A 23,840-nucleotide genomic window follows, 5' to 3' on the forward strand; every position below is an offset into this window, starting at 1 on the left:
TACCTCTGGAGGCAAAAGGACATCCATAGGTGTATAAGTTGGCCAGTATCCCATTGTAAGTATATTTACTGTTAAGTCTATATTCCCTGGGTCCTTTTGATTCTGTATGTACTATGATAAAAAAGGAAGAAAAGGATTTTCAATCATGTTAATGAGTTAAGAGGTTTTGCCAGGGAACAAAGAAGGAAGGAGGAAAGAAATCACTACTACTGCCGCTGATGATGATGATTATTTTCTACAAAAATGTCAACTTTATTCAAATAGTGTAGCAATTTTCACCAATATTTACAGCAAAATTGAATTTAATCATTGAAAAAATGACTTAAAACTGTTATTTAACAAAGGTTGAATTCAGTGATACTCTACTTGCATGGTAATGTTATTAAAACTCAAAACAATCTGAAAATAAGGAGCTTAAAATAATATTTCGAGGTGATGTTGAGGTGTGAGTACTTTCCTAATTCTGACCTGCATTTTTACCTATTGAAGTATTAAATTTCAAAATCAAAGTTTGATGCATCTACGTTTTTAAATAATGCAACATTTCCAATTCCTAATAATACATTAGGATATATCTGTGTCAGTTAAAGTGAATTCAACTGGTTGACAAATCTTATGGCAGCATATTCCATAAGTTATGTTCTGCGTGACTTTATAATCTACAAAACTAGTAATTAGCGTGGATTTTAAAATGACAAAATAACCCACTATATTTGCAAATGCTCCTCTTTCTTCTTTCAGCACAGTTGCAAGGATGAATTCAGAAGATTTTGCTTATAGTTTTGTCCAAACATAGGGAAAATGTAGTTAATCTTAACTGTGATTTGTTTGACACAAGCCAACTTCAAATCAAGAGCTATGAAGCTACAGTTAAAATTAACCACAGTTTAGGGTTCATATCAAACACTAAACTGCAGTTAACGAAAAATGAAAGCTTCTGATCTACTCATGGCTGTGCCAGAGGTCTTGGGTGGGAAGTGTTCAAGTCCAATGTTCATTTGCAGCTCATTTCTGTTATGCTAAACCATCATTTATCAGGTCTGAAACTAGTCATATCAAACCAGCTCAAAATTTCACTGAACTATCCAACTAAAGTGAAATCTTACCTGTTTAAACTGAACCATAACATCTTTTGAAAGTTCCATATCCTTAAACATTCCTTCCAGTTTACTGGTGAAAGCAGCACCACATTCTGTTACATAAAACAAAAAAAAAGTAATATGGATGCTGTAACTGGAACTGTCAATTTAGGCACACAATGAAGGTAACAAACTCTTCAGAAGGTGTAAAGCAAACCAAACATGAGATTTTTAAAAAATGTGCATTTGTTTGGCATCATAGATTTCCAAAAGGACTAACCTGTTCCATTTCCCCCTATATAAGGGCGCAAACTTGTAACTGAAGGAACCAAATTCACAAATGCTTACCATGCTTAAGCTTAGACAACATCGATTTCTCAGCATCTACTGAAGCGCTTTTCCCAACCAGAAGTCTTTTGGCCAGATCCTTTTTATAAAATGCTTCAAATACATCTTTACCTGCATGGACAATGTTGAGGAGGATGAGAAAAAACATCACTAAAGCACATGATGTGACTTTTCTTTGAGCCACAGAAGAAAAAAAATTAACTAAGAATATATATGTGTGTGTGTCTGTCTGTGAGAAAGCATAGGAATAATCCTATATTTAAAGGAAGTAGCAGAAGCAAGATTCTGTCACTTTGTTGTCGTTTAGTCGTGTCCGACTCTTCGTGACCCCATGGACCAGAGCACGCCAGGCACTCCTATCTTCCACTGCCTCCTGCAGTTTGGTCAAACTCATGCTGGTAGTGTTGAGAACACTGTCCAACCATCTCGTCCTCTGTCGTCCCCTTCTCCTTGTGCCCTCAATCTTTCCCTACATCAGGGTCTTTTCCAGGGAGTTTTCTCTTCTCATGAGGTGGCCAAAGTATTGGAGCCTCAGCTTCAGGATCTATCCTTCCAGTGAGAACTCAGGGCTGATTTCCTTAAGAATGGATAGGTTTGATATTCTTGTAGTCTATGGGACTCTGTCACTATAAACCTCAAAATACTACAGCTTATACAAATGACACTTGTTCAGTAAATAACTTAAAACTTGATCTACACGTTCTACCTGTGAAAGTGCCAAATTTCAAACTGATCTGATAAAATTGCCACAGATACAGCAAGTTTAAAAGTGCTGGAAATATAAAATTTGACTCTTCCTCCCCAATTATTAAGATAACATATATATTTCTTTCCCATTCTGGTGAAAACTACCAATGTGCTTTAAACAGACTTGTTGCAGAACCTACATGTCTGTTGGGTTTCTCGGAAGTTATAACAATGTTCCTGCCCCATTTCTATTGAAAACAAGTAGCAGAAAATTGTGTTGTGCGTGGCTGAAAGAAAAATTGAAGCTAAAGATCTTGTCAGAAGTGCAATGTTTGTAGAGGGAGCTACAATTCCTATTCCTTTAGCTATAAAATATCATTGGATCCTTCAATGTGCAGTTCTATAGAGTTCAATCTTATCCTTCAAGCGCATGAAACCACTGCGTAGTGTCATTTACTGCAACATGCATCAAGCCTTTGGTATTTTGGTTAAAAACTCAGCAGTGCAGAAATGCATGATACACTTTAAACAGTTGTTTAAAAAGAGATTCCTTACCATGAATAAATCTAAATATTATCATAATTTTGTCAAGGATTCTTTCCAGCTCTTCATCTGTTGCTTCCTTATTGCCAGCTCTTAGCTTTGAGTCCACATGTTTTGCTAAAAATAATTAAAAATAAACAGCTTAAAACTAATCTTGGGGGGTGGGGGTGGGAAGGATCGTTTGGTTTCCACATATCAGTGTTAACACATCTAAAACTACACTACGAGTTTTATAAAAGTTGAAAGAAACCACTCAATGCCAAAAACGTATAGTCTAATAAAAATATGACACAAAAAAATGAAGGAAAAGCCAAAAAAAGAAGCAGTGGCAGTTTTCCTGTTACAATGCTGCAAACAAGCAGGCTGCTTGCATTTCATTTGACTTCAGTGAGATTAATCCGGTCTGTGCATAAAACTGCAATATTTACAGGGTTTTTAAAAATCCAAGTCTGTGCCAGACTCAGAGGAGGGAAATATGAGGAGGGAAACCTATGGGCAAAGAGTGGCAGAGATAGTAGAACTATAGTGATGATGATGAAGAAGATGAAGACAAAGCTAAAAATTAACAGTAAAATAAACCGTTTGAAATTAATATACAAATCTACAGAAAGCCAATGATAGTGATAATGAGAATATTATCAGAGAGGTTAATAATAATAATAATAATAATAATAATAATAATAACACAAGTAGCAGAATTGAGAACAAAAATCTGAAGCGTTCAATGTGAAGCAGGAAAACCAGTTAAAAATATTACAGGTTAGGTGCCGTGATAAAATTAAAATAGTAGTGAACAGAGGCAGTAAACTGGCAGATATGGGGAACTGGTGAAAAGAGTGTGAAAGAGAGAAATTTAAAAAGAGGGAAATTTAAAATATGAACACATTCACCAAAACTATGAAATAGTATTTCCTCTTTCTGTACCTTTCTTTACTATACAGTGGAATATGTATACACCCACCCACCCATGTAATCTGAATTTTTGTAAAGCTTCAATATTTATATAAAAAGCACTAACATATTTACACACTATTTATTAAGTTAGGGATTTTTTCAACATTAACATACTACATGAAAGACCTAAACTTATTTATTTTTTTACTCTAAGCTATTGTAATGGCTTAAAATGTTTCTAATGGCTTGATGGCCAAAAAAAGCCCCCAGGATTACACCTTGAATCTGAAGATAAAAAGGCCACCTCCTCCAATTAGAAGTAGAATGAATGGAAAGGAAGAATGAAAAGGGCATGTTAAAAGGTGAGAACTCATTCTTTCCCTGCCTTTCCTTACTCATGGTTGTTAGAGGCAGTCACTGTAAAAGCAGATCCAAAAGCCCCTTGATATAGATAGCACCAAGCTGTTTTTAAATATACTGATAAAGTTCTTATAAGCCATGCAAAATCCCTGAACCCGTGGGAAAGAGCAGGGTGTGCACATAATAAAGCAAATAAAATACTTTAATTTTCCACTCCTTCTTACAGAGCTCTTAAGAGATTTCTACACAGATCTCAATCTAGATATAAATTGTGACACAACAGTTTCCTTCTGAATGCTTTATGCACAAACTAACACCAGCTGCAAAATAAGTGCAGGCTCTTTTGACGGTAGGGCAGCTAAATGAGATTTGTTAGATGGTAACTCAGGAGAGGGCCTTCTCTATGGTGACACCCTGGTTGTGTAAATGCTAAATATATAGCTGGCACCATCTCTGTTGAATCTTTGGCAGGCAGCTAAAAACACACTTGTTTGAACAGGCATATGCTGAGCAGAGGGTAAACATATAAAACACATTACTTCCTCCAAAGAATCCTAGAAACTGTAGTTCACAGAGATATAATTCCCAACATCCTTAAAAACTAGTTTCCAGGATTCTTTGGGGAAAGTCATGTATGTAGTCTGTGTTTGCTTCTACTGCTGTTTTAATGTTGTTTGGTTGTCAATGGCTTTCAACTGCCCTGTGATTCACTTTTTATGTAACCATTATGTTTAACTTGTTTTATTGTACTCTGACCTGCGACTGCTTGTTGATAAGGGGCAGGTTTAAAATGTTCATGATTAAGTAAGAAAATAAATAAGTGCAGGATGTGGCCAAATTACAAAAGCTTATCAACTGAAGTCTATGTCCCACAAGACTATTGCAGTAGGATACCCAGGTTAAGGACTGCAGGGACAGTTTTTCAGTTGTTCTGCTCCTGCCTCGAGGGTCAAATCAAGACAGCAGGAACCTGCTACTCAGCAGGTGCTATTTAACATCCACATCAAACTGCGGAATGGAGGTCATCCACAGACTCGGGACTTGAGTGGCATCAGTATCCTAACAACACTCAGTATCCTAACAACACCCACCCAACTAACCCAGTTAGTTAGCCAATCAAGAGTATATTACCAAAGAGGGTAAATAAAACTAAGAGTAAAATCAGAATTAGATCACATTTCTTTCAAAAGGGAAACTGGTTAAGCATTAAAACTCTTGAATTTTATCTCCCCCCCCCCCCCGCCAAAAAAATCCATCCCACATGTGATAAGCACTGCAAGAGCACTGGTGTTAGAGATACTAGAGGAAGTGTCTGCATGCCTACTCCCCACCGAACTCTCTCTTCCCAGAATTTTACCTGTTGTTATATCCACTGCTTTTGGGAATACAAACTCATGCCAGATCCAGAATTTAACCAGACCTTCTATGTCCCACTTCCAATCAATATTAAGGCGGCTGTGGTTCCGCCCCCCCCCCCCCGTGTTAAAGGACAATGGGACAACTTCTATGGCAGGGATAGGAAATCTGTGGCTCTCCTGATGTCGACTACAACTCTCATCACCACTAGCCATGCTGGCTGAAGCTGATGGGATTTGGAGTCCAGCAACACATGGATGAATCATCTCTGCTTTATGGTTTGTGTTCTTTGGACGTGTGCATGTGTTTGGGTGTGTTTGTTTTGGCCCCCTGAGGTCTTGGAGACCTTAGGAAAGACTACTGCTTTAGATAGCTCTAGCTTCTCTCTTTCATCAGATCACCCCAATAATAAGCAACACAACCAAAGTTAACTCTGCCTCTTTTGGAGCTTCCTTAAACAAAACTATGTTGTAACAGCACTCTAATTTCCATGCAGTTTTCTGAGCAAATGGCACCACAGTCAGTCAGAATAAAAACAAGCACAGATGCACAAGGAAACAATCATGTCTCTTAAGAATGCAGCCAACATCCTTATCAGAATACACACACACAAGCAAATATTTTCATGGAATAGATATTGTACTGCTGGACACTGGCATATTTAGCAACTTAATCCTAGACAGTATAAGTTTTAGAAACAATATTTTTGCAGAAAAATAGTTATACCTATAAGTTCTGCTGGTTTATTTGGTCTCTTGTTGATAAACGTTTCAAAAGATTCTTTCATCAAGTTTATACATTTCTCATTTTTCTGAAAACACACTTCTATTATATGATCCACTTTGTCCTTAAAATCTAGCAGCTCTTGCACCATATCCTTGTCTTTTTCAGGGTTTACCACTATTGTTGTCCCATAGTTCTGCAAAACAAACACTTTTGATCAAACGTGTCAATAGTACTTACCTCTCTTATTTCCTAATATTCCCCCACCATTTACACTGATAATAAAATCATTTAAATCACAGTTGCTTTAATGCACCTGAAACATTAAAAACACCAAAACATGAGAATCACACTTTTTTTAAAAAAAATAGACACTTAATAAGTGTTTTTCCAGCATGTGATGCTAATTGACACAGAAAATCTGTTTGTACAGTACTAGTTTAGGCACAATACAAAACTATAGTTTAGTAATACAAGAACAAGTCTTCTCTTCTGGCAGTCTGGCATACTCCCCCCACTCCCACTTCCTTAGCATGACCACAGGAAAGAGTTTGGAAGCTTGTGCTTCAGTTTTTGATTTAACTGAAATTTGCTAGGGCTATCCAAAACCCAAAAAACTGTGCTTAGCTTAACTACGAAGCTAGTTTGCTTCCACTAACCATAGCCAAGATTAACCATTGTCCAGAGATTCAGACAACACGTTAAACCGAGATTACTCTAAACTGGAAACTGAAGTATTTTATTGCCTCCTCATGGCCACACAGCAAGTCTGAATACAGCCACAGATCACTGTTATATAATATGAAAAGGCACAATATGTTTCGGGAACATTCAGAAAAATAGTACGCTGTGGTGTGTTGGGGGGAGGGGTGCGGCTTCTGAACATACCTTTAATTGCAAAAGAAACTTTAAAAAATAGCAACACTCCCAGACTGTGAAGTCTTTGTAAGTCATGTATGAGAAGGGAAATATACGCAGGGGACACATCATTTTAGGCAAATGCAGCTTAAATATTCAGAACATCTAATAATTCTGCTGTTGATTAATAAGAATTGCTATATGACAACATGCTGCAGTATACCTCATTTCCTAGCTGAAGTGCTTCTATAGTATCCACCTGTGGGATACTAGAATGTAAGGAGCTCAAGCAAAGCATTACATAAACACACAACACACACTTTCCTGACACTAAATATTCTGTGGCTACTGTGCATGGTCAATCCTAGAAAGGGGCTGGAAGATTCTCATAAGTTTTTTTTAAAAAAATAGCTCTTGTATGTCTGCAAATTTTGGGGTTCCTCCAAGCCTGCTAACACTTCCCTCTTATTTCCTGGTGGCTCAGCATTGCCTGTCACCAGCAGCAATCACCACCAGTTTGCTGTTAGGAGGAGTGATAGCAATTAAAATAATATTGGTCAAAGATGGCTTTTGTTACATTGCTCTCAAAAGTTTCCAGTCTTAGACCTCAAGCCGCTATTGAATTGAGAATATTTTTGAACATTTTATTTATTTCTTTAATTCTAAAATGGTAAAGTGAAAGGTAAAGGACCCCTGACAGTTAAGTCCTGTCAAATTTGACTATGGGGTGCTGCGCTCATCTCCACTTTCAGGTTGAGAGATACGACCTTTGTCAGCAGACAGCTTTTCCAGGTCATGTGACCAGCATAACTAAACTGCTTCTGGCGCACAGAACACCGTGACGAGGGCCAGAGTGCATGGAAACGCTGTTTACCTTGCCAGCACAATGGTACATGTTTATCTACTCGTGCTGGTATGCTTTCGAACTGCTAGGTTGGCAGGAGCTGGGCCAAAGCAACGGGAGCTCACCCCGCCACACAAATTAGAACTGCCAACCTTATGACGGGCGAGACCAAGAGGCTCAGTGGTTTAGACAGTATGTCTCAATGCTAAAATACTGCAGACTTAAAGATAATAGATAGCAATGTAATTATACAAAACAAAAAACAAAAAAAACCCCACCATCCTTATCCCACCACTTAATTTTTCTTTCTCCTAAATAATCACTACGTTAAGCTGACGACATAAATTCAGAGGTAACATACTGTCAGCTTTAGCCTTCCATAATGAGTGATCCACTTCTCAACCTGGTAATTCTTCTGGTCTTTTAATATCTGTGAATTCAGCCTCTGTGATTCTAGCTACCAATCAGGAGAAAGCCCTCAAAGAATTCTACCACTCCTAGGTTCTTTATAACTATGAGGTGGTTTAGGTTTTCCTCAGGCAGATCTTCTTTGCGAAGCTAAACCACACTCCAAACACCAGAAACAAGATTTTCTAAAACAAAAATTGTGTTTAACACTTAGGGTGCTTACTACTCCCATGGGTCTTTTGTATTCCCTCTCAATATGCAGATGTGGCCTTCCTGAGGATGGATTGCAGGCAGTAACAGCGCTTCTAAAAGTAGGTGGCTGCCACACAAACTGTTTGTTGCTTATAAGTGGATTGCTGCAAATACTGCAAAATATAGCAGCCATGGTTCAAAGAAGGATTTTTTCTTCTTATCCTGTGGTATATTTTTCCACATGCAAAGTACACTGCTATATTCAACTTTGATAGGACTGCTGCTGAACAGTAGAGAAAACTGAAATGAAGCAAAGTTTCACTTTCTCAAGGACTTGCCTTGCTTTCAGTATCTGATCAATCTTTTTGTTTATTCAATAAAAAGGGGATTTATTATGAATTGGTTGAAATTCTAAGTTACTCAGAATCTAGATCAAGCAAATCATTTTTGACTTTTTTTAAAAAAAGTGCAACAAAACAGCCTGTTTCTAAATACCTTAATGTATTCACTCCAGTGCTGCAAGAGGAGCTGTTGTCCGGTTTTCACACGGCTGAAAAGCTGGCACATCTGGGTGAGATCTGCTATTCTGTTTTCATCAAGCAGATTATCAAGTCCTTAAAGCGAGAATGATTAGCACGTTAAATAAGGTGGTATTGTTAGAAAATGGAACAGAACTTTCTGTCAGTTTAAAGCAACAGCATCTAGAAATTATGGTGGTTGCAAACAATGCAACTTTCCCTCCCTGTAAAGAATATATGATTGACAAGTGCTTTATATACAAACTGAGTTTCTGTCTCTCATATACATAGATTTTTAAGATACTATATCGAAATGGATTGGCTGTGGAATTCTAATGGGCTAGATTTGCAACAGCTTGTCCTAACAAAACTATCAGCCTGCTGAATTTAAAATATTTCAGAGGAGCTGTTGGATTTTAGTTCGTGGAAAAATACAGGCCTGTTATTGCTACAGCACCAAGAAAGAGCTCTGTCAGTTATAGAGGTCTGCGATTAAATAAGCAGTTTTCAGAGAACTATCCGTGACCCAGCGTTCCTGGCAATTCCTTCACATACAATGTTAGCCAGTTTTATGAACAATTTTATGAAAAATTTATACATATCCCTTAACTTTTATTGCTCTGAAAAGGGTTTGCTTACATTATTTGTTGCCAGTTGCGTGTGGGAATGTGTATTGGCCATCATATTTTAAGAATACTTGTCTGTTCCAATGGCTTTTCCCAGGCCAAAGAGGCAGCTGTACAATCTGTTTTCAGTTTCCCATAAAATGTGAGCAGATTATGCAGCTTAAAAAAAAAAAAGCTAATTAGAAAAAAGTACCTTTTTGCAAAACAGCTGATAAGTGCTCTCCTAAAAGCTGCCTCTCCACACAAGCAATGAGTGGCTTCCTGTTTAAGGCAAGAAAAAGAATCTATGAATACCTGTACAATTTAGGATGAAGAGCCTTCAAAAGCTGTGCAAGTGTATACTCTTGGTTGCACATACAATTGTAGGTAGAATACAAATCTTAGGTTCACCAACTCTATGTTTAACTACATACACAGAGGGACAGTATAGCAGAACGAAAGTATTCAGTTAACAACCCAGCCATTCTTGATGTAGAATCATCAACGTGATCTTTACACTAATCAAAAGGAAAAACTTAAATATGAGAAAGAAGGCACTTACTGTTATGTATTAATCCTAAATGTATATAGAGCTTAGCAGGAGAACTATAAAGTTCTGTAGGTGGTGTTATACTGTCTACTTAAAGCACCCATGAGAAGTGTGTACAGAATCTAGATTAACTGTCCAGCAGGCTGAAGGACAGCAAGTGGACATCTGCCACATCAAGGGCTTACACCTGAATTATGCTGTGGAGTTCTCTTTTCACTTATGTACTTTTTCTTGAATACCTGCATATTTGCCTTGTCTGTGGGCAGCCCCATTTTGCTGCCCTACTAGTTATCATGGTGCTCTGCTTCACCATGAAAGGGAACCATCTGAGAACTCCAATATGCTATAGAACGTTAGTGTATCCCAGGTATATTCTTGGCTCCCTACAGGAGTACTCTAGCCTACTATTATTTATGAAGAGGAAAAGTTTCAGGATAGCAAGTATTTCTTTTCCCCTGTCCCATGTTCCTGAAACCTTCCTTTACTGTGTTAAAGGGCTCAGGTTCAGGATACCAGGCTCAAACCTGAACACATTATTGTTGTAAAGTAATAGAAGAGTTTCTAAATCAAAAACGAGGGTGTGTGTGTGTCCTTTTTTTCTTTCCTCCTTCCAGAAAACTGCCCATGCAGTGCAGAGAGGAGAGAGTGCACATCAGTTGTAATCCCTATCTCAAGCTTCAAGCAGGTCAATCCCCTACCAAATAACACCTTCAACATTTCATAGGCTCTAGAAGCCACTGAGCAAAGATAGCAGCTGTGTTTTCATTTTTCCATGAAATTTACAAACGAGTATACTTCTGCATAACTCTCAAGTATGCAGAAACCAGTACCTTATTTATAGCTGGCCCCATTTCACTGCCAAACTGAGAGTAATCAGACCAGCAAATTAAGTATTAAAAGAAATGATGATACACAATGCTTCAGTAATGAGCATTCATTAATAAAGATCTTGGGGAAAGTCGAAAAGGATACACAAACGTAAGAAGAGTCCTTCTGCATCAGAGCAAAAGCCCATCTAGTCTAGCATCCAGTTCTCACAGTGGGCAATCAGATGTCTGTGGCAAGCCCACAAGCCCATCTTCCTTGCCAAAGACACTCATCTTCCATGACAGCGGAGGAGCAGCCACCCTGCTTCTCTCAAATCTGCCATTGCCAGATGTTCCCAAAGGCCTTATCTATTAACCTCTCAGCTTGTCTAGAGCAGCCACCTTGGTTGGCCTCTAGGGAACAAACTTGTCCCATGGATGCCAGGAATGCATTGATTGCACCAAGCACACAAACACGATTCCTGCCAACAGGTATATAGTTCTACATGTGACATTTGGTACACTACAGTGGATATGTCAAATCTCTGCTGGCTTTCTACCTGCATACTTGTTACTGTTGTTTATTAAGTAATTTACTATGGAGCTTCAGATTTCTGGAGTTGAAAAGTGGTGCGGGAATAGCCTGATAAAACAATAAGGAGGTCAGGGCAAACAGCTTTCTAACTTGCTTGCTACCTTGATGCTTTTTCACTGGTGCTGACGGCTCCCCATATTCAGCTGCATTATATTTATTGCCCTGACTAGCTCCCCAGAACTGGTGCTGCAGCCAAATTGTTCACAGTCCTCATTTGAAAAACACAAGGAGGTGTAAATCAGACTTGCACTGCAAAAAGCAAAATGTTCTCTTGCAGCTGCAGTAAGCCAAAGCTCCTCTTGTAACTTTCAGAACAAAAAGCAGGTGATAATTAGGAACACACAGAGCTGCCTTACACTGTCAGACATAGGTCCATCTAACTTAGTATTGTCTACACTGACTGGCAGCAGTTGCCCAAGATTTTAGACAAGGTTTTCTCTCTCCCTTCCTGGAGATGCCATGCATGGAAGCAGACACTACCACTAAGCTACAGCTCTTCCCCTATGACTATCTGTAACTACAATTACAGATATTATCATTAAAATTAATTATTAATGAACAGATAATCTAAATTGAGTGTTATGTAATAGACAGAATTCTAAAACTCCAAACATTGCTAAGCTTACCCAAATACCTTTTGCTTCTATTTCAAGAGCATAATTTCAAGAACATAATTTAAATATAATTTATAAAAGGTGGCACCACTACCCCTTTAGATATAAAGAGTGTTGTACAGTTTTTTATAGAACCAAATTTTAAAGCAAACAGGAACCGCGTATTAAAGAAAAAAGGTAAGAGGTACTCACTGTGTGCTGTGGTCTAAATATGTCACTACTCTATCTGCCTCTTCTTCTAAACGTTTGTTAACATGGTGAAGGTATTCTGGGACCTGTCAAATTAAAAAATATATATATTTGGAAGGGAATTTTGTTCTACAAAAGGACAAGCAGAGTGTAAAAGCTACTGAATAGTAAAACAGCATGACCATATGCTCGTCTGATCTTACCTCATGTAATCATATAGATAACTATATGCATTGATGGCTCTGCTCATTTATTTGTAGTAATTCTGTTATCCCACCCCACCTTTCATTCACAACAGGCAGCAATAATAAGAGAAAGTAAAACTTTTCTATGAACCAAAAGCAATTACTGCAGCAAGGAGTCTCAAAATACACAAATGGCAGTTTTAATCTAACCTGCCGGATACTCACCCCACCCCCCAAAAGAGAGAATTGAGGAGATATTATTATTTTTACAGCAGTAGGAACAATCCAGAAATGCACACACTGCTTTCAGTCCAGACACATCTGCAGGGTTGAATTCTCAGAAAAATAGCTCTGCAAGTTTGCAGCAGAAGCAGGCTGTGGACAGCACTGCTGACCTTGACCTGGCATCCATGATGTCAACAAGAAGCCTCTCTCTAGAGAGGTTTTTGCCTTCTGCCATGCTATCTCAGTACTCACATTCATAATTACTTCAGCTTCTTTTACGAGAGGTACAAAATAGTGCATGTTTTATAAATTTTGTACACAACTTCAAAATCACATTTATAAATATTTGTAAATTCTTTGCGTGGAATTGGAAACATCTAAGTTCTCAAACACAGTCACGTGGAAGCCAGATTATTGGCTCTTTATATACTTTTTATGCTATTTTACTGCTTTCCTTTGGCTGTAATCCCTCAAATATACAAAAATCCCATGTTTATATATACAGCATATATTTAACAACAAAACTGTTTCAAAAGGTAATTGCTATGCATTATTATGACTTTTTTGTTCATACGCATAGAGTTATTGAACAATTCTGCCAAATACAACTCCCACTCAACCATATGAACTCATATTGGGAACAATTCCTACTACATTTTGTTTAACTTCATACCTCTCTTTCTTGCATTAATCTTTGGCCTTCTGCAGTATATAAACGATTTGTATCTTCCAAAAACCTTTGTTCAAATGCATCTTTGTAAACCTATTTAAGAGACACATTAATGTAGTTTATCAGATTAGTGCCTAAATTGTACAGCAATTTGTCAATAAAAGATAAAACGTAGCTTCTATGCAGTTTTCTTCTAAATGCAGGCTGTTTTATTCATTCATTCATTTATTTAGATTACTTACCCACCATTTAAAATAAGATCCCAGGGCGGGTTACAACAATAAAATATAGTAACAAAACAAATAAAATAGGTACAACCATAAAACAAGTGAAGTGTAAAAAAACAATTCCACATCTTAAATGTTTACATTGTTTTTACAAGAAAAATACTTCCAATATAGATGCAGACTAATTCCATCAATTCTTCAAAAAACCCTGTGGCATAGGAAATATTCCTACTTACAATTAGGGAACTAATAGTGAAGGAATATCACTTGAGCTAGTTTTACAAAATTACTGCATTTCCTTTTTTCATTCTCCTTCAGTATGGGCACAAAGAGAAAATCAAAAGCTTTCACTTCCTCTTTCTACTAATTGAGGTTTGCTGCTACATTCTAATCTGAAACTGTGGTTAATTTTAACTATGGTTTAAGAAAACAGTTTGAGATCAGAAAGCATAGTCTACGCTATTTGAAGTTGGTTTGTTCCACTAAACTTTAAGTAGACTAGCCAGAGTTTCTCCAGGTTTGGACATAACATGTGTTATTCACAAATCACACAAAAATATGATTTACTGTGACACGCATAAGGAAGAACAAGCCACAACGACTCTCAGCCTCGCATGCTCCCCCCTTACCTCTCCCAAGTGAAGGAGCTAATGGCATGATGTGCTGTCCAAACCCAAAACCATGGGTAACGTTATGCTTAGTTTAAAGAAAGCTTCAATATGTGTGCAACCATGCACATGTGTATTGAGCCAAACCCAGAAGTGATCTGAAAATTCACAAAAAGGGGCAGAATGGGGTGTCTTGGAATGTAACCCTCATGTAAATGGGAGGTTGCCTGTGTTCAAAAAGACTTTCATTCCTACTTCAAAACACTGCCTTAGTGATAATAATAATAATAATTTATTATTTGTATCCTGCCCATCTGACTGGGCTGCCCCAGCAACTCTGGGTGACTTTCAGCATATATAAAAACATAGTAAAACATTAAACCTTAAAAAGCTTCCCTTCCTAAATGCTGTATAATTACTCATCTCCTTAATATCTTATGGGCGCCACTTCCGAGAAGGCCCTCTGCCTGGTTCCCCTCTAACTTCGCTTCTTGCAGTGAGGGAACCAGCAGAAGATCCTTGGAGGAGGACCTCAGTATCTGGGCTGAACGATGGGGGTGGAAATGCTCCTTCAAGTATACAGGGCCAAGGCTGTTTAGGGCTTTACAGGTCAGCGCAAACACATTGAACTGTGCTCAGAAATGTACTGGAAGCCTATGTAGGTCTTTGAGGACTGCTGTTATATGGTCTCAGTGGCTGCTCCCAGTCACCAGTCTAGCCGCTGCATAATGAGATGATAGGAATGCCCACTATGAAGCAAGTTGCTCCTTAATTGAGCAGGTCATGTGATATGGTATGTCTTTTCATATCAGCACCACTACAAATACCATGCCAAGTTGGAAATTTCAGCTCTTTTCTGTGAGCTTTTGCTGAGAGTTTGGGTGGGAAGAGGAAAGTGTCATTGAAAGTCTACTCAATATTGATCCAGTGTAGATTCCAATGTATAGTTAGCAGAGTAACAACTTAAACACCTTGCAGGATTCCCAAAAAATAGAGCAGAGGCATTTCATCCAGCAGAGCTTTACTACTATGGAAGACAAATGAGCATAAAGGTCACAAATCCAGTACATTCAGGATTGGCACTGTCTAGAAGAAATCCAGTTACAGAAGACTTAACTCAAACTTACAATAAGTCTAAAACTTAACACTAAGCGTACTATGTACAGAACACCACACCAGAAGGAAAAGATATTGAAAGAGAAAGTGTGAAACCCAGGCTCCATCTGGCCTATTATTATAGTCAGCATGACTTTGACAGAAAGAGATAACAGAACCAGTTTAAACCAGCTGTAATCGGCTTCTCTGAAGGAATAACCCAAACAACATGAACCTTCTGCTTGTTTATTTCACACAGAGAAGCTTCCAGCACCCTCTTGAATTAAGTAGAATAGGAAAGATCTCTACACATCAGATCAATACGTTCTGCACTAAGAAATGCAAACTGACAGGAAGGCCTCAACTTTCTACACATTCCCATCCAGAAAAGCAGAACAAAAAGGAGTCTGTTTACTTGCCTGTAGCATTGCACATATTTGGCTTTTATACTTACTTGCAAATCAGACAGCATACTTAACAGACTTCGTAACAAGCTTCTATCTACAGCTTCACCATTCCGTTCTCGTTCAATCAACAGCAGGATTCCATCAATCGTTTTTGTTTGAACTAATTTATCATTAATAATATGGCTTCTAAAAAGTTCTAATCCCATATCCCTGTAAAATTATAACAGGTTAATTACAATTTGATTTTATATAACATTACATGTTGTTATAGACCTAAAATCATATTATGCTTCTATTCCACAGTGTGAAGTTTGCTCCCTAGTATAATTCCAACTATAGATGCTGGCATGGCTTGAGAACTGGTTACCACTGTAATGACCATTCCTTTTGCTGAAATTTAGATCGGCAGGAATGCATTACTTGAAGTTTTAGGATTATGAAACCAGAAAGGGGCATAACAGAAGCCCTGTCTACATAGCTATTAAAGTTCTAAGAGAATTTTAAGGGTGCAGGTTATCAGTTAAATGGGAGCAGAAATCACCTGCTAAAATTCTTATTTTTGCAGAGACAGTAGTATAGGCTTGTGGAACCTAGGGACCTCCAGACGTTGTTGGACTGCAATCCTAATCATTCCTGAAAATTGCCCATGCTGACTGGAGCTGGTGGGGTTAGGAGTTCAACAACATCTGAAGGGCCACAAGTTCCTGTGTAAAGGTACAAGGACTCCTTTACTAGCAATTTTACGTTTTACTAGCAATTTTACAGCCCATATATCCACATTACACACTGCAGGTGCATAATGGCCAACACTGTAATAACAGATCCACACACCGCCAACATACATACTACTTAAAACTGTACCTACCATATAGAAGGTAGCATTGAATTCTGAAGAACATAAGTACGGTCCAAAAACAAAAAAATGCTTCTAATCATGATCTGCAAAAAAACACACACCCATAAAGATAGAATTAATCTTCTTTGCCATATATGTCACATTTCCTGATTTCCTATCCTCATCAATACCTAGGGTTATTATACATTCAGAATATATCTTGAAGTTTAATCAAGGAAGAGAATCTACAAGCCAAGAAAGAATTTATACAGTATATGATCTCCAACAAATAAGAATTTTAAGGAAATTTCTTACACGTATATATGTTTCTTAGAGTTGTAATAATTTGGAGTGAAAAGCAGTAAAATAGGGCCAGCATAGACATAATATTGCTTATCTTAGCCAGTATCAGCAGTTCAGAAGCAGCTGTGATTGCATAGTCAATTCCCAATAACCTCTTAATCTTAATCAACATTAATGTGTTACTAATACAAAATTAATAATCTTAGCTTGATATTTTATGAGCACGACTGCTAAAGAAGTTTAACATAAAACATATCAAATATGGGGTGCCATTAATCCATAGGGCCAAATGACCGTTAAATGTGAAAATTTATATATAATCAAACAGTATATAAATTTTGTTAAACGAATATTGCTAGCTAATATAAAGCCAAAATATACATAATATAATCCAAAATAGCATTAATTGGTGATGACACTGTCATTCTAATTTTCCTAATTAATTTTTCTTTTCCCAGCCAAAAGTTTTCTTAGGAGAGTTAGCAAAAAAGCTTGTGATTTATCTGTGCCAGCTGTACTGAGTTTTGTTTTTTTAAAGGGCCAACCTCTGGCCCAAGAAACTTGATAAGTGACTTAAAACAATGGAACATCAAAGCTTGAACCCACTCACTTCCTGCAGTTTTGTCAAAACGTTATTGCTTGGGTGAAAAAGGCAACTTTATGTAATTCAAATACTTAAGGGGATTTCACACATTCCCCATAGTCAAATAGCTAGTTCCTAATGAGCTGCACCAATGTGCAATTAAATTTGAAGCCAGCGAGCTTCAAATGTGTTATGCAACTTCATATTTGTGAATCTAGGTAGCAGCTCAAGCACTCTTTGATTTGGAAAAAGCAAAAGCAAAAAATCAGGGATGCAGCTAGGAAACGAAGTTGAAGTGAACTTCAAAGTCTTTCAAACTCTCACAACACAAAAAGAGAAAAACCAAAGTAATGACCAGTTTTGCAAAGAACACCAAACTCTGTTTGTCCATATAATCATGCTACAAACTGTTTTTCAAAAGCAGATGCTTAATTTCATAGGGACTTGGTGATAAATTGTTTTTGTAGTAACAGAGTTAAGAGCTAACCAGTAGCTTTTCAAGCAGTCAAAAGCTGTTAAAGTGCTACAAAGATCAAAGTTTATATATCCAAAGGAATATAATTGGCTTCAGCTTTCTCACTCAGTTTTTGTAAAAAAAAATCAAGTCATAAATACATATATCATTTAGTTAATTTAAAAAAGAATCTAAGAGTTGAGCCAAGCAAATACAAAATTTCCTTAATTTTATTAATGGGGGCAAACAACAGATATGAACCTGAATTGCCTCTATGAGCTAACTGTGTTGCACAGTGGCTAGTGTCATCGACTATGAGTAGGGGGTCCTGGTTGAAATTCCACACTAAGCCACAAAGTTCACTGGGTGATCATGGGACAACAATCATCTCTCAGTCTAGCCTACCTCATAGGACTGTTGTGAGGCTAAAAATGAGAATCATATACATCAGTGATGGGAAACCTGTAGACTTCCACATGTTGTTGGAATACAAATCCTATCATCCCTGAGACCCCAGACCATCCTGGCTGGAATGGATGGGACTTTTAGTCCAAATATACCAGGTTCCCCATTCCTGATGTAAATCATTTTGAACTGCTTGAAGAAATGTGGGATATACAACTTAAAAAAAAAAAAGCATTATGAACTACATATAACTTACCATTTGTCTGCAGTGATCTTGCCAGCATCTGTTTATTTTCTTTAAAAACAGGAGACTGTCGAGAGAATCTGTGCTAGAAAGGTTAAGGGAAGCTATCTATTTATTTTTTTTAGTCAATATATCAGTAGTTACTCTAGATTGGGATTCTAGCCTGAATTTGGAGCTATCATTTCTGAAAGAAATTAATGCTTCAGATGAGAAGAATTTCTAGACTTTTACAGTGACAACCACATCAAGTCTTTAAGACTCTGGAGTCCCCCTGCAAGCATCCAAGAGGGGAAATATATGATTCTTAGTATAGTTGAACGAAGGAAATTATTGCACTGATGATTAATCATACCCCAAATCTTCAAGAACTGTCAGCAATAGATTCTCCACTCTAGAACACAATCTAAACCAAACGAGACCTAAGCAAGACTCTGGGGAAATTAAGAATGCAGGTGGACTTGTTAACTTCAATATCAATGTGAAAAGATGCCAACATGCTACAAACCTAAACCATAAACAAGACTTTACTTTTCAGATTCCAACTACATTCTTTGTGAAGCATTTTTACTTTGGTGAGACCATAATGTATACTTTATGAACACTAAAACTATTAATAACTGTTTAGCTGCGTTTTTTGTATATAAAAAGGATATTCTCTAAACTGCAGTATTTGGGCTTTCACGTGGTCTTCACAGACTTGTCTTAGCTGTTTATACAGCATAGGTGATGCTTTATAAGAACAGACATTTTCAACAGCCTGGGATATGAGGACAGAGAAAGAAAGAGTTCAGCATCATCAAGGTAGCTACCATCACCTCCTTCCCCTCCCCCAGGTTTCAGATCCTTTTTATTTTTAAGGAGGGATAGAATACTTCTGGAAGAGATATCCCAGGGAGAGACAACAGATCTCCCCGTCCTCTTCCAGGTAAACCTATTTTGTCTTACTTAACTATATTCTTGGAACAGTTCAACTTATGGGAAGATTTCTGGACAACTGCTTCACCAGACAGAATACTAGCAGTTTATTCAATCACTGAGAATAATATGGAGAAAATGCTCCAAAATAGTTCAAAAGAAATCTATAAGAACACACCACTCCTGACATTTTAATATGATTCATTTTTTAGCTTCTTGCCATAGGTCCAACACTGGAGCAGATCCCCCCAACTGTCCCATTTTTACTGGGACATCCCAGATGACAGAAGCCAATACCGGCTTCTGTTTTGATCCTAGAATGTTCCGTTTTTTGGTCTGGTACTCTGGTTCAAGCACTGGACCAATAGACGCTCACTCTGGTGATTGTCAGCAGCATCACACCAAAGCGCCTTCCCATCCAGCAGTGTGGCATGACTCTCCTGATCGCCAGAACACTGGGTGAGAGTGAGTGGCGCGAGGGGGCAGGAGGGTGAGGGAGAGTGGTGAGAGCAGGGAGGGGGGATGGAATGGGGTGTGTTCTGAATTTAGTTAGGAAAAAGTTGGAGCATAGGTGCAGGCAAAGGACAGAAATACCTGAATGCACCCCATGCACACAGAAATCTAGGCATCAGGGCATTAGAAATGTCCAAGAACAGGTTTTCCACGTGATGTATTCTTTGTGTTATAGACAGAAACTCTCCCAAATCGCTACTTCTAAAATATCCATTTTATTCATACAAGTGTTTTAAAAAACCTCAAAACTCTTACTTGGTAGAGCTCTTCAAGATTATATTTAATAGATGTACTGCTTTGAATTGCTCTGACTGCTTCATGAAGCTTCTGCCATGTGTCCTGAGTGTAGTTATCAGGCAAAGTGGGTCTCTCTGCATTAAACAGATAAAGAACAAGGGGTGAGAAATGGTATATTCTTTCACAACTTTATAATTTTGTGTGTGGTTTCTTAATCGATAAATAAAGCATATTCTATTTTTATTTAGAGATTACGACCTTTTGCAACAGGCAACATGAAGAAAATGCTTTTTAAATGGAAATAAAACAGTGTGATAAAAGATCACACACCTTTCAAACTTTGTATGAAACACCATTCCATACAAACACACACTGAAAAATACAAAAATCCACCAAATCAGCAGTCATTCAACCACTACTTCAAATGTGCAGAAAAAGGTACCCTTATATACACATGATCTGCATTAAGAGTATTCTGTGCATCACTCTCTCACACAAAGACTTCAGTCCTATGTATGCTTGGAAGTAAGCCCTACTGAACTGAAAGGGATTTACTCTCAACTAAACATGCGTAGGATTAGGCTGCATATGTAGTACAAGGAACAGGTGTAATTTGTACTTTATCCCATTTCCTGTCACTTGATTGATGGTGATTAGTGCTCCACTTCTGCATGTTAATAGTCAGTACTTTATTAAAGGGATATTGGCTTCCTCATAACTAATTTGGACCAGCATTTCATTTTGCCCTTTATTCCAGCCCTTTCATTTTTAGAGTCATTTTTTCTTATTTAAAAAAGTTGAAGGTGAATTTGTGCATCTGTATCCATTCATCACAATCACCCAATTTTTTCAGCGAATTTCAAAATGTGAGGATATGGAGTGGATTGTTTCTAACCTCACACATGTTCTCTGCTGTTATTCTTTTAATACCTGCAAAATTATGGATCTGTCTCTGGACGCAACTGCCAGTATCCAGCATTTTTTTCGAAAGGTCAAAAATTCACATTATGAGGGAACACACATGAACGAGGAACACCAAAATTATACTACTGGAACAAATGAAGGCTGCAATTCTGTGCAAACTTACTTGAGAGTGAATCCCACTGAACATATTGGGACTTGTTTCTGTGGAAACATGCATAGGATCCCCCTGTACGTGTAATACCTGTTGCTGCACATATTCTGTATTCTAAAATGAACTGTCATGTATGTATATGTCCCTGAATTTGTTATGCAGCATTAAAGTGGGTATGGGTGAGAAAGAAGGGTTAGGCTAACTAAGTTTAGGCAAGTAACATACCGGTAATGTTTTGTGAAAAAAATACAAAGCTCAGCTTCATAGGAGTGAAATCTCTCTTTTGGAGATGTTTAACTGGACACATGAGAAGCATAGATGCTTGAGAGTGTATACTTCAAATTGAAAGGATTAGTTGTTCCTTAGCATACTTTAACTTCCTCAACATTTCAGGTGATGTCTACAGATTCTAATTTGTTAATGATAAGAGTATGAAAGCAGTGGATAGCAGTTAGACACAATTAAACAACATGCAGTACACAGCAGCTTGCTGTCATTTGGTGGCCTGCAGACAATGCAGCAGGACACCAAGCAACAGATGAAGGAAATATGAGACTTAAAACTGCCTCTGTGATAACAGTAACAAAATCTAGTTTCACTCTTATAGATAGGTCCCATGTGGACAGTAAGGTGAGGAAAGGGCAATGGATGTCACACGTCAACACAAGCCAAGGGGCCTGTGCTCCTGATTGGCTGCCAGTGACTGATCTGACCAGGCAAAGTGCCAAACACTCTTATACTCCTGCATGTCAAACAAGGAAAAGTTGCTTAGAGTCCTTGGTCTGCCTGACAAAGAGCAACCCCTCCCCAGCCCGGCTTAAGATGACAGCAAGTACATCTGTATGGTAAATATCAAGTTTCCTGCGTTCAGGCATGTTTACAAGCACGTTTGTATGTATGCAAGCAAACACACATACTCACACTCTTGCGTGCCTGAAGAGCTTTTTAAAATCAAGGAACACTTCTGGAATTATGCTGACTCATATTAATAAGTCAACAGCATTACGATCAAAATATGTGAATCTTAAAGATACAGAGAAGTAAGACTGTTTTCACCAATCAGTTTTAAAATTGCTTGCTGTCTGTTTGGTCAAATGTCACTTTTAATGCCACATGTGAAAATGTTCTGAGCTACATTCACAAGATCACACCCTTTTACTCCACATAATTTTTTAGAGAGCCCCATCTCATCATCATAATTGCAGGTTCACCCATAAGAACATAGCAGGAGGCTTGGGGGCAAGAAATTAAGCTTCTATCTTTAACCCCATCCTCAAATGCAACTAGGGTTGCAAGCCTATGCATACTTACTTACCTGGGAGGAAGTCCTATTGAAGTCAGTGGGGCTTACTTCTGAGAGAGTGTGTGTGTGTGTGTGTGTGTGTATGTATAGGCTTGCACTGAAAGGCAGGTTTCAAGGATATTAAGAGATAACCCCTGGGGTATAGGGCGGTATATAAATTCAATGAACAACAACAACCCTATCCACATTTGTGATGTTGACCGCCTAATATCCCCAGGTGCAAAACAAGGCAGGTCAGTAACATTAAACAAACAAACAAACAAAAACCCCAAAGCGACAGTGTAGGAGAAACCATTTTGTATCCCTAACTCGTTACCCAAGGAAAACCCACTTTTACACCATTTTTAGAATCCCGCCTTTGAATCTGACAACCCCTTAAGCACATCTGCAAAGGGGTGGGAAACAAAAACAAAACCAGGTTGCATTTCTAAACGAGCTATTCAAATGGGGACGAAAAAGCAATCAGAACAAAACGTTTGAAATGAGGGTGTTGATGAGCGCGACACGTTCACTTGCAAAAAAACAAAACCCAAACCACCAGGGGAGACGAGTCCCACACGCGAACATCTCCTTCCACCTCCAGCATCCTAGGTGCGCTTGCACACCCACCTCTGAAGTTCTTGATCACTAATTTCTTGGACGTGGCCCCTCCACCGGCAGCTCCAGAGCCGGCCGGCCCGCTTCGGACGCCGGCCACAGCTGCCAGGGAAGCGGGCTTGGTGAAGCCGTTGGTGTGCCCCACCAGCGCCGACAAGTGCTGCTTCTTCTGGGGCTCGCCGGCCATGTTCGACCCAGCAATCCCGGGGGTGGGTGGGGTGTAGATTTCCCTTGGTGCCCCTCCCTCCTTCCCTCCGGCTTTCCTCTCAGTTTTGAACGACGGCTCTCAAAAGGGGGCGACGGTAATAACAACGGTAAAGATCCTCGCCGCCAACGGGGCGCCGCCTCAGCGACCCAGGCGCTTCCATGAGGGGCGCACGGAAAGCGAAGAAGGAAAAGGCCGGAGCGGAGCCCGCTTCCCGGCCGCTGGACTCGGCGTGCGGGAACAGCGAAGAAGCGGCAAGCAGCAGACGACGACGACGCCCCCGATGCCGCCTCACAAAATGGCTCCTTTGGTCCACTCGGGTGAAGGCCGAAGCTGCTGCCTCCGCCGCGGGTCGGGGCGGCTGCTGAAAGCAAGGCCGAGGCGGCGGATGCGCCTCGCCGGGGCAGATACCTACGACTTCCTCGGCCCGGAGGAGGGCTTTAGCCTGCTGTCACGGGACTCGGGCAGGGGCCAGGCAAGGGGGTGGTGGGAGGCAACTGGCACCGCCGCCGTTTCCACAGCAGCAGCAGCTCGGCGTTAGGCAGGCCAAGGCCGCAATCCTATATCCACTTACCTAAGGGGTGG

At 38.9% G+C, this 23,840-nt stretch overlaps 1 protein-coding gene across 1 annotated transcript in view; it reads right to left on the minus strand.

Annotated features, from left to right (window-relative positions):
* The window catches only part of CUL4A (cullin 4A), a 30,158-nt gene extending 6,318 nt beyond the window's left edge, over positions 1 to 23,840 (minus strand). Inside the window, exons 1-15 of the mRNA XM_083437784.1 lie at positions 23,063 to 23,840; positions 20,094 to 20,209; positions 19,063 to 19,167; positions 18,423 to 18,491; positions 16,452 to 16,525; positions 15,634 to 15,796; positions 13,253 to 13,342; positions 12,173 to 12,255; positions 9,630 to 9,697; positions 8,788 to 8,906; positions 5,994 to 6,186; positions 2,670 to 2,774; positions 1,428 to 1,538; positions 1,107 to 1,192; positions 4 to 111 (exon numbers count right to left, since the gene is read on the minus strand). Coding sequence (XP_083293910.1) covers positions 4 to 111; positions 1,107 to 1,192; positions 1,428 to 1,538; positions 2,670 to 2,774; positions 5,994 to 6,186; positions 8,788 to 8,906; positions 9,630 to 9,697; positions 12,173 to 12,255; positions 13,253 to 13,342; positions 15,634 to 15,796; positions 16,452 to 16,525; positions 18,423 to 18,491; positions 19,063 to 19,167; positions 20,094 to 20,209; positions 23,063 to 23,237 — 1,665 coding nt within the window. The 5' untranslated portion in view covers positions 23,238 to 23,840. The remainder of the gene's footprint in view (positions 1 to 3; positions 112 to 1,106; positions 1,193 to 1,427; positions 1,539 to 2,669; positions 2,775 to 5,993; positions 6,187 to 8,787; positions 8,907 to 9,629; positions 9,698 to 12,172; positions 12,256 to 13,252; positions 13,343 to 15,633; positions 15,797 to 16,451; positions 16,526 to 18,422; positions 18,492 to 19,062; positions 19,168 to 20,093; positions 20,210 to 23,062) is intronic.

This window comes from Podarcis tiliguerta (assembly GCF_965153285.1).
Source record: "Podarcis tiliguerta genome assembly, chromosome: 4".
Lineage (NCBI taxonomy): Eukaryota > Metazoa > Chordata > Lepidosauria > Squamata > Lacertidae > Podarcis > Podarcis tiliguerta.